A 10,066-nucleotide genomic window follows, 5' to 3' on the forward strand; every position below is an offset into this window, starting at 1 on the left:
TGACTCCGTGGTGGCAGAGAAGAGTGGTGCCCAGGGGGTGTCAGTGGCAGACTTTTGGGAAGGTAATTACCAGGCCTTTCTTCCAGAGCGCCTGTGAGTGGACATGTGCCTTTCAGGTGGCAGCTGGGCACTTCACCATCTCTACGACTCCAGAACTAGACACACACAGTGCATACATGCACATGTGTGAACACATGAGTGTGTGCATGCCTGTATACCTGTGTGTACATATACTTGCACAGTTACATGCATGTGTGTGTCACATGTATTGTGCACTATGCGCACACATCAACATCTATAAACACACTCAGGCACATGCATCCATATACACACATGCACACAAACTCCATCACACATCCACAAATTTCAGAAGCATACATGTGCACAAAATGCATATGCACACTCATCTGCATGCATACCCCATATATGTACAACCATGCATGTGTGCACTTATACACACGTGTTCATATACATGTGCCCCATAAACATATGCCATACACACCTATATAGACGTACACACACATGATCCCTAACACATTCACAGACATAAGCAAAAAGCCACATACACATGCATCACACATACGTCTTCATGTGCACACATCCATACGTGGATAAGTGTGCAACCTCACACACATCCCATATGCACACACACTCGCTCAGCTGTGCACAAGGGGAAGGCCCTCGCAGTCCCTTCTCCACTGGCTGCCCCAGGCCTCCCTGCCCACTCGCCCCATCCTCTTGACAGGGTGGACAAGCAGAGATGAAGCACAGTAAATTAAAACTATCCCAAAGCTGTAAGCAACCTAAGGAGCACACAAAGCGGCAACAGGTGGGGAGGCAGTGGAGGTGCGATTGGGGCTGAGTTACCCCACAAAGGGAGGCTGGTCCTCCCCACCCCCTGAAGGCTGCCCAAGCCCAGGGATACCCTGCAGATGTAACTCGGCAGAAACTAACAAAAAGGGATGGAGCACAGGAAAGAAGCATTGCAGGTAATCAGTCAAAGGAAAACAAAAGTCATGTAACATGTGCCTACCATTCTCCAGATAAGAAGGGGCCGTACCTTCTGACGGGTCCAGGCGGCGGGCACGGCGCCCGTGCTTGGAGTTGTTGTGGACAAACATGTTGTCAGACACGGCCAGCACGTGGCCGTCCACATTGACAGTCGTGGACACCACCACCTGCAAAGACCAAGGGCAACGTCTTAAAGCGCCGTGTGGAGACGAGCCCTCCCCGGGCTCCCGGCATCAAATCTTCAGATCCCCAGAAATCCCCCTTGTTCCTGGACAGTTGCCACGCACGGACGGGCCTTCCCACCCCCGTGGCTCATGGGGGGGGCGAAGTGGGGGGGGTTCAGTGTTTTTTTGTTTTGTTTTGACTCAAGATTGCTTCTCCTCGGAAGCCGCTGCACTAATTACAGTTTAATCTCCTATTATGCTAACAAGTGAATTCGATTCAGAGAAATATTCTCCCAGCCATTAGCTGCTGAAACACCCCTCCAGCCACTCATTTTAAAGCTGCTGTTTTGATTGATCTGTTCACATATTGATCAGATAGTTTATCTAATTAAAATCAGTTCGCTTGAGACTGTCCTCCGCTGCGCAGCCACGGGGAGGCCGAATTGCCAAAAAGGGGCTTCATAAATCAGAAACCCGGCTCCCCGCAAGCCCCCAGCCAATGATCTGTGGGTCAATTTTACAATTACATTTCTTGTCTGATAAGGAACTTTTTTGCATCTGAAAAGGCCACACAGAGTATGAAGTGTGTGTGTGATTCCAATCCCAGAAAAGCATCCTTGCTCAAGTTCACAGCGATGGCTGGCCCTGGGATCCTGGCACACCCTGGAATTTCCTCTTTTTTTCTTGACTGAAAGGCTCCCATTCTTGTGTGCAGGTTCAGAGGGCGGCCAGCGGGAAGATGATGGACGGGGCCTTCCTGAGTCCCAGCTGCTGGGCGGCCGAGGTGCAGAAGGGCACACCCACCCCCCACCCCCAGAGACAGCCCTTGGCCCAGGCACCTTCCCCGGTGAGCTGATGGCCTGTCTCTCCCACAACAGCCCCCATGTGGCCCAGCCTGGAGGGGTTCTGCGATAGACGAGGGTCCAGGAGGGGTCACTACTTCCAGAAGGGCTCCACCAGACAAGGTGGGGCCCAATTGAGGAGGGATCCTGCAGGGCCGCTGTGGGTGCGGACTGGAAGTAGGTTGAAGGGACGTAGGGGCCACGTCTGGGGCTGTCTCGGGTGTGTCTTTGAAGTCAGTGCCACCCTGGTGACCGAAAACCCTACAGAAGAATGAGCCTCTTCAGAACATGTCCCCAGCCAACATGCCTCCTGCAAGCTCGGCTCAGCCTGGCTGTGTCCGACTCGCCCTCCAGCACCATCTATGGAAAGCTGAAGTTAGGTGCGCGGCGTGCCTGGAGGGGCCTTAACAGAGCTCGTGGGAGAGTGGGATTAGGAGAAGGTGGGGTTTTGAAGCCCCTTGTCCACTTGTGAGCGATTGATCTTGAGACCCTCAGGCACCTCAGCATTCCCACAGTCTCTTCACTGGGTGACTTCCTCAAGGACCCTCCCCCTCAAGTGCTGCCAATGATCCCAAGGGTCTCCCCGACCAGGACCCTCTCAAGCTTCAAAGCCCAGTGCTGTGCATCTCAGGGCACCACTGCAGACCTCCAGTCACCAGGCGGCCGGTGTCATGGCTCCTGGGTACCCTGGTGGGATTGTGGTTTGGGCTGCTGGTGGCACGGTGGTTGAAGCGCTTGGTTGCTAAGGAAACGGTTGCGATTCAAAGCTGCCTGCTCCCTGGAAGGGCGCTGTGGCCGTCTGCTCCGTGGCGAGGACAGTGGGGACATCTCTGGGCCAGCACTACTCTGTCCTGTCCTTCAGGGTCCCCGGGAGTCAGAATCCACAGAGCTGCACATCAGCAACAGGGGGCCGGCCAGGGGAAGTCCCCGGGGGGTCAGACACACGGCTCACCCCTTTGGTTGCTGAAAAAAGGTTGAAGATTCAAGTCCACTCAGAGGTGCATAGGAAGAAAGGCCTGGTGATCCACTCCTGGGAACTCAGGCTCCCCTGATGCACATGGGGTCTTTCTGAGTCTTCACTGCAGCCATTTCAGAGAGTCCACCATCCTGGAGAGGAGCCTTGGGGACACAGTGCCCTGTTCAAACCCACCAGCTGTTCCACCCGTGCGAGATGAAGCTGTCTCCCCCAGAAGCAGTCCTTCTCTGCTGCATGGAACCACCTTGAGTTGGGAGTTGAATGCCTGTGGCTGGCCTGCTCCCAGTGCCCTCTCCCTTGTCTGCCTGCCAGGCCCACCTCGGGCTCTGAGCAAGCATTTGTGACACACATGACCAGGGCGGGGACCCCAGGACCGAGAAACGAGAGACAGTAAGAAACAGTCCATGACAGAGAGCATGGGGCCGCCTTGGCGTGGCTGTCAGCCAGGCCCACCCCTCTCCTGAGGTTGCAAACACTGCATGTGTTGCGGCTCAGAGGCCCATAGCAACTGTGTGTCCAGCCATCCAGGCTCCCGACCCCAGCACACGCTCCCTGTGTGTCCCTAGGTCGAGCGCTGGCCGCTCTTGCAATTGCGATTGCCTTTTTTGTTACACGCCATCAAATGCATGCTGACGCATGGCCACCCTCCGTGGGCCCCGGGCATACTCCTAGTGACGGCTGTGCCTGAGTCCAGGGCTGCAGCCAATGTGTCAATCCGTCTCGCAATTGTCCAAAGGTGCTCTCCGAGCTGTCACCCAGGGGGTGGACGAGGGCAGAGGGTGAACAAGGTGGTTCTTCAGGCCATCCCACCCACTTTGCCGGGTACCGTGCACTGAGAGCACAATTCCTGCTCGGAGGGAACGGAACTGCTCTCCAAGCCATCACACGCGCCGCAGGTTGCACTGAAGTGAGGACAGCAGGTGCCCTCCACGAGACTGCCACCTGACGCTTTCTCGACCCCTGTGAGGCGGGAACAGGACCTGTCCGCCCTGGGCTACAATACAGGGTGAGGAGAACTTGCATACACATGGGGCCTGAACCACCCACGTGACTGGACTGAGCCCACGGTCTCTCCGAGGTCTGCCAGGAGACAGGCCACCCACCCACCCAGAATGGTGGCATTCTGCAGAAGGAAAGTGGGCCTCTGGGTCTGCTTCTCAGCCTAGGCCAGTCCAGAAACTCCCCTTCCTGGGGTGCCAAGATCGGGACTCCAAGGAAGACACTCTGTGAGCTGAGAAGTCCGGTGACGTCTTCTGAGGGGCGGGGAGATTCACAAAAGAACCTGGGGAAGTTCTTCTAGTTGTGACGGGCTCCAGGGTTGGCCCCAAGACCGCCGGCCACCAGACCTCCTTCCTTCTTGAGGGAGACAGAGAGGATGAACCCACTCAGCTAGGTGTGGACTTCTCTCTTCAGAAAGATGCCAGTCGCTGGCCCTCGGGAGGCCAACATGCATGAACAATGTCCCGATGCATGTTCCCCGACTACAGGTGTCACTCACCACTGCTGGCCCGAAGGGCCTGGACCTGCGGCATGCACCAGGGACACACCAGGCCAGGCGCCCCTCCTCACTAAAGGGCTTTGTTGTGGCCAGATGCGGGGAGTCGGCCTCCGATGGCTGGTGACCCAGGCACAACAGAAGAGGACATTGCCTAGTCCCACCCCAGCCCCAGGATGGGTGACGGATCTGATTGCTGGGAGCCGCAGCGCTTCCATTGGCTGGTGTTCAGAAGGCGATAACCAGGCCTCTCTTCAGAGTCCGTCCCAGGCTGGAGCTCCACTGAAACCTGCCCAGCTGCCCAGCAGGTCGCCAGCCTCCACTGACCCCCCCCCCCACCAGGAAGGAACCCTGGTCTCCCTCTTGCAAGGCAAGAACACTGGCCCTGCACTGCCGATGAGGAAAGGACTTACGTCAATATGCTTGGGACGTGTATGGTGCACACAGCAACGAAAGCCCCTGGTCAGCTTGCCCACCGAGGACCTGAGCTGCTGCCGGGGCGGGCTTTTTGAGTTCTCCTCCAGACTTGGGCCCAGCCAGGACCCTCTTCCCATGAAAACTGCCCACACAGCACGCCCCTCTCCCAGAGTAGCCTCCACGCCACAAACAGGGCAAGAAAAGACCTCCTCTCGCCGACTGCACCCAAGTCTGGCCAGCTGTGCGCCCCTGCTCCCGAGGGGATCCTCCAAGAGGAAGAAGACCCGGTGGGTCCAGGAGTCACGGGGCTGGGAGCTCGGTGGGCAAGCCCACCTCACCCTTAGGGGGCAGTGCTCGGCAGGGACAGGGTCTGTGTGGGTTGGTGCGGATCTCTTGGTGAGAAAAGTCTGAGAGCTTGTGCTGCTCTACAGCTTAGGTTCTCCTTGCCCCCACCACGCCCCCACCTGAAAACCCATTCGCAAACTCCCTTCAAAGACCATCACCTCGGACTCCAGCCAGGCAGGAGCGGTGATGTGGGGGTGAGGAAGCAGGCTTTCATTCCCTGGCCGCTGGGGAACCCACCCCTGCTTGGAAGTCAGCATGAAACCCGCAGATTCGATGGCTCTGCTCTCTGCTTTCAGGATCTCAGCAGCCCAGCCAGCCAGTCGGAGGCCGGGTCAGCTCCGATAGGCACGCCTTGTAGCCAACTGCCAGCCAGCTGAGGGCCTGCTCCCGGGGCTGGCCACTAAGCTGCCGCTGGAATTGGTGGTCCTGGGCTGCAGAAGACACCCAGCCACATAGGTGACGAGCATGCCTTGAACTCTTCTAATGGTACCTGTCCTGGTTCTCCACCACACCCTCAGGGACCCCCAAGGTGGGCTTCTGCACACTTGCAGCATCAGAGAACCCCCACATTGATGTCAAGACCAGCGCACACCACCCGCCCTCCGCCAGCCCCTCAGAAGTATGTACCTGGAATCTCCGCATGTCCCGGGGGTTGCCTGCATTCTTCAGACAGTTCTGATTACACTTGAGGAAAAACTTTAGAAAGAATCTATAAAGATACAAAAACGGATATGTGTTAGGGTCAGCAGAGAAGAGACACACGCGGTCACAAGATACCCTGGCATGGTGGAGCGGAGCGCAGGACGGGGGCGAATCCACCAGGGAGACGTCCTGCTGCAGGGGGTGACAGTGAGGGGACCTGGGGTGGAATGCCATCCTGAGTCACTTGTGAGGGGCCCCGGCCGGTATTTGCCTGGATGTATGATTATTGTCAACCTCCACATTGACATCGGCAGCTTTGGGACCAGGCATCTCCTACCTCCCAGCCAGAGGGTGTGCACCCACCCCCATGGGGGGTCCTGGGGCTGTGAACAAGCAGGCAAGACTCCAGGCCAATGTGTGCATTGGAGAAAATGGGGATCATCTCCGGCTGGGCACGGCCCGCGTAGAGTAGACCGCCCTGAGAAGTACCCACTGCCAACTGAAAGCCAAGTTTCACGGGGCAGCCTGGATTTAACCCCACGGGTCTTACTGCCTAAACAAATCCACCTTTGAAGGAGCTCTGAACGTCATGATGGGCACCTTGCGGACTCTTGAAAGACTCGGGGTGTAGAGGTTTCTGTTCACCCAGAGGTTTTAGGGGAGTTGCGAGGGCATCTGGGGGGCACAGTAGATAAGCGCTCAGCTGCCGAGGGCAAGGCTGACAGTGCCCACAGAGGTAGCTCCCCAAGACAGCCTGCCTGGACAGCCCTGGAGGCGGTCCTGTGCTGCTGCCGGGACTGCTAAGAGGCAAACACTACCCTCCAAACCCCCACAAACTGGTCTTGGAATGGGCCGTTCTCCGGGCTGAGAGAAGGCCGACGGGAGAGCCCTCTCCATCTCCTTAAGCCCGGCCATCATGCCTGACAAGTGAAGCTCAGGGGTCCTGACAGTGTGACCAAACCTCAGCACATTGTCCTTCCCTTTCCGACATGCTCCGTAATGGCACAGGGTCACCTGACTGCAGCCCCAGCCAGCAGCAGAGCAGGGCCTCTGATCCCCAGGCAGCCTCTGCTTCAGCTCAGGCAGGCCACGCTCCCTGAGGGCAAAGGTGGCTCTCCACACTGACCCAGGCACCCAGCCACACTGCCCAGCAGGCTTCAAACAGCACCCTCTCCTTTCTCCCCAGGGCAGCCTGGCCTCCTCAGCTCAGGGCCCTCTCCTTTCAAAAGTCTGCTCTCCTCCTCGAGCCCAGTGCTCTCTTCCTGGGTTCCTTGCTGGCAACAGTCATTTGGAAACGAACAGGCTCTGTGGACCAGGCTCACTGCGGTGTGTGGATGAGACACTAGGAGGCCTGGGTGACTTCCGGTCCAGCGCAGAGAAAAACCCACTGAATGGTTCCAGGAATATGGGCACAGGATGCAATCTCCTTACACACCCCCAGGCCCCGTGATTCCTGCCTGAATTTACATCTTTTATTAGCTCACCTCAACTATACACTTAGCTCAGGACGCCTCCTAAGGCCATCTGCCACCGGCGTACAGTAAGTCACTTGATATTCCACCCACCAATTTTTCCTAACAACCGCTGTGCAATTAGACGCGGCGCGCGCTGCAGCGAGGTAAATTAGGCACACCTGCGTCCGGGCTGCGTCCGCACGGCCTCGGAAAAGGCCTAACAAGGTGAGTGCCACCAAGTCCGCGTCCTGTCAGGCAATTAGGGCCTCACTTCAGGGACAGCCACAGGCGCAATTATGCCACACATTACCAGCCGGCTAACCTGGGCGGGCGCCGCCAGGACGCTGCTCCCTGCAAGGTGCCTGGCAGGGCCGCCGCCTGAGCCTGCATCTGAAGCCCGGTGCCTCTTCTGTCAGGTCACCCAACCACTAGGCAGGTGCCTTCTGAATGGGCGCTCCCTGGGCTCCCTTGAGGGGCTGGGCCTGGCCTATGGGTGGGACAAAGGTCTCTCAGGGCCCGCCAAGGGTCCTATGTGCACACATGCACACACCACACACCCTCACACAAACCCCTTGCCACCAATACACATGCTGACAGACTCGCACACGCACACACAGCCACAGGGACACGTGCACATCTGCAGTCTACATGTGTCATCTCATGCTTACAAACATACACACACAGGTGCACCATGGTCATAGCCACACATGTATACATGCCACACTCACATATACACACGCCCTCTCACATCCAAGTAACACACACACGTGCACACCACATATACATCAAACACATAGAATCACACACGTGCCCTGCCACATGCATTCACATGCTCATGTCGTATGAACACAACCACACGCCTGCTCTCTCACACACCTTCACATACACAACACACGCTCACATACATGCACATCATAAGCACTCAAGCACACACCATCCCATTCACATGTACATAGCATGCAACACAATCACACACCCTCACACATATACACTAGACCACACTCTCACATGCACAGTGCATAGATGACACCCACCTCACACCCTCATTCTCACACACCCCAAAGCCACACATGCTCTCGCATGGCACACACACACACACACACACACACACTCCTCTCTCTCTCTCTCTCTCTCTCACACACACACACACACACACACACACACACACTCCCACACGCCCTCAACCCTATCCTGTGCAGCCCTGGGTCCCAACCAGGCACCCCAGGGCAAGGGCAGCCCCGACACCTGGGAAATGCAGCGAGGGCAGACAGCTTAGGGAGCTTCACATCATGCCATCCTCTCCGGCACTCAGTCAGCCCACAGGAGGTTGGTGCCCGTAGGGGCCCGCTGTGCTCTGAGCAGAAACGCCAGAGCGGCTGGCGTTTGGGGGGTGCGGGGAGGAAGCCCAGGGCCCGTCACGGGAAGTCAAATGGTAATTCCCACCCTTGACTCAATCACCCTCTAATTGGCTTTTTCCTAAGAAATATCTGACAAGCACTTTACATATCTCACTTGCAGACTTCGCCACGCTGCGGATGGAATGCTCTTGTTATGAAACGAAAAATCTTTGCGGTGTCAGAAAATCTTTGGCTTTCCCACCGATAAACGCTGTATTACAGCGCGTGCGGAGGCCTGCCGGCAGGAGGAGACAGGAGCCCTCGCCGTCATTAGCCACAAGGCTTAATTGTGAACACGGCGCTGCTTGTTGCATCTGTTGGCCATCATCAAAATGACCACTATGGCACTAATTCCCTGGCCCTGTCTTTAGCTCCCTAAAGAGCCATCATCTTTCACAGTAGGTGCCAGAGGAAATCAAGCCTGAAATATGGGTTTTATTTGCTTGTTTCTCCGAGGCGGGAGGGGAAGACAGTAACCAGAGACAAAGTGCGACACCTTGGTGCCGAACGCAGGCACCTGACAGCAGGCTCGGGAGCAGCCTGCACATTCCAGAACATTCTCCGGCAGGATGAGAAGGCTAAGAAGGCATGGGCTTAGTATCTGTGCAGTCAAGGCCCCTTGATGGGGACAGAGGCTACCCCACCTGGGATCCACTGACCCCCCCCCCTCTCTCAGCATCCACATACAGGGCAGGTGGGTGAAGGGCCACCCTGGTACCTGGCCCCTGGAGGGTGGTGATGGGTGCCACCCACTTGGGTATGAGCTGGAGATTCGACGGCCACCACCGCTCCCGTGGGACACTTACTCGCCTGCTGTAGGTGAGACTGCGCTACCTCCCACCCCGCCTGCTACGACCGGTGACAGAGGTGAAAAGCTGGGTCTTTACAGCCTTGGCTCCAGACCCCTCACACAGCCCCAGTCCAAAGGAGGCCTTTGAAATTGGGCAAATAGCAGGGAAAATAACAGGGAGGGCCCCGCTGGTATAACCAGACCCCAATCCAGGTTCTCCTGCAAAAACCAGAGCACCAGCTCCCCCCGCCCCCTCCTCGTCATCACTAATCTCAAAGCCAGCTCAATTTCTGTGTGTTTAAGCTATGAATTAGTTCATTTATATTTACTTTTATGAAGCTGATTAACCAGAGCTTTGCTATCTGATGAAAATCATTTTAATTGTAGTGTTAGGCTCCTGTGTAATGCCCATTACATTATGAACTGTTTAAATTCTACATGGGTATTGTGTAAATTGGCCCTCTGTGAGCTAGCAGGCAATTAGGACCAAACGGCTCGCCTTTGAGTGGTTACAGAACTTTGTGGTGTTGTTC

The 10,066-nt window shown here is 56.5% G+C and overlaps 1 protein-coding gene across 1 annotated transcript in view; it reads right to left on the reverse strand.

The window, feature by feature from the left end:
- Positions 1 to 10,066, reverse strand: part of EBF3 (EBF transcription factor 3) — a 128,694-nt gene that overhangs the window by 38,131 nt on the left and 80,497 nt on the right. The window contains exons 7-8 of the mRNA XM_075533601.1: positions 5,878 to 5,959; positions 1,061 to 1,178 (exon numbers count right to left, since the gene is read on the reverse strand). Of these exons, the coding sequence (XP_075389716.1) occupies positions 1,061 to 1,178; positions 5,878 to 5,959 (200 nt within the window). The remainder of the gene's footprint in view (positions 1 to 1,060; positions 1,179 to 5,877; positions 5,960 to 10,066) is intronic.

Source organism: Tenrec ecaudatus, chromosome 16 (assembly GCF_050624435.1).
Source record: "Tenrec ecaudatus isolate mTenEca1 chromosome 16, mTenEca1.hap1, whole genome shotgun sequence".
NCBI classification, from domain to species: Eukaryota; Metazoa; Chordata; class Mammalia; order Afrosoricida; family Tenrecidae; genus Tenrec; species Tenrec ecaudatus.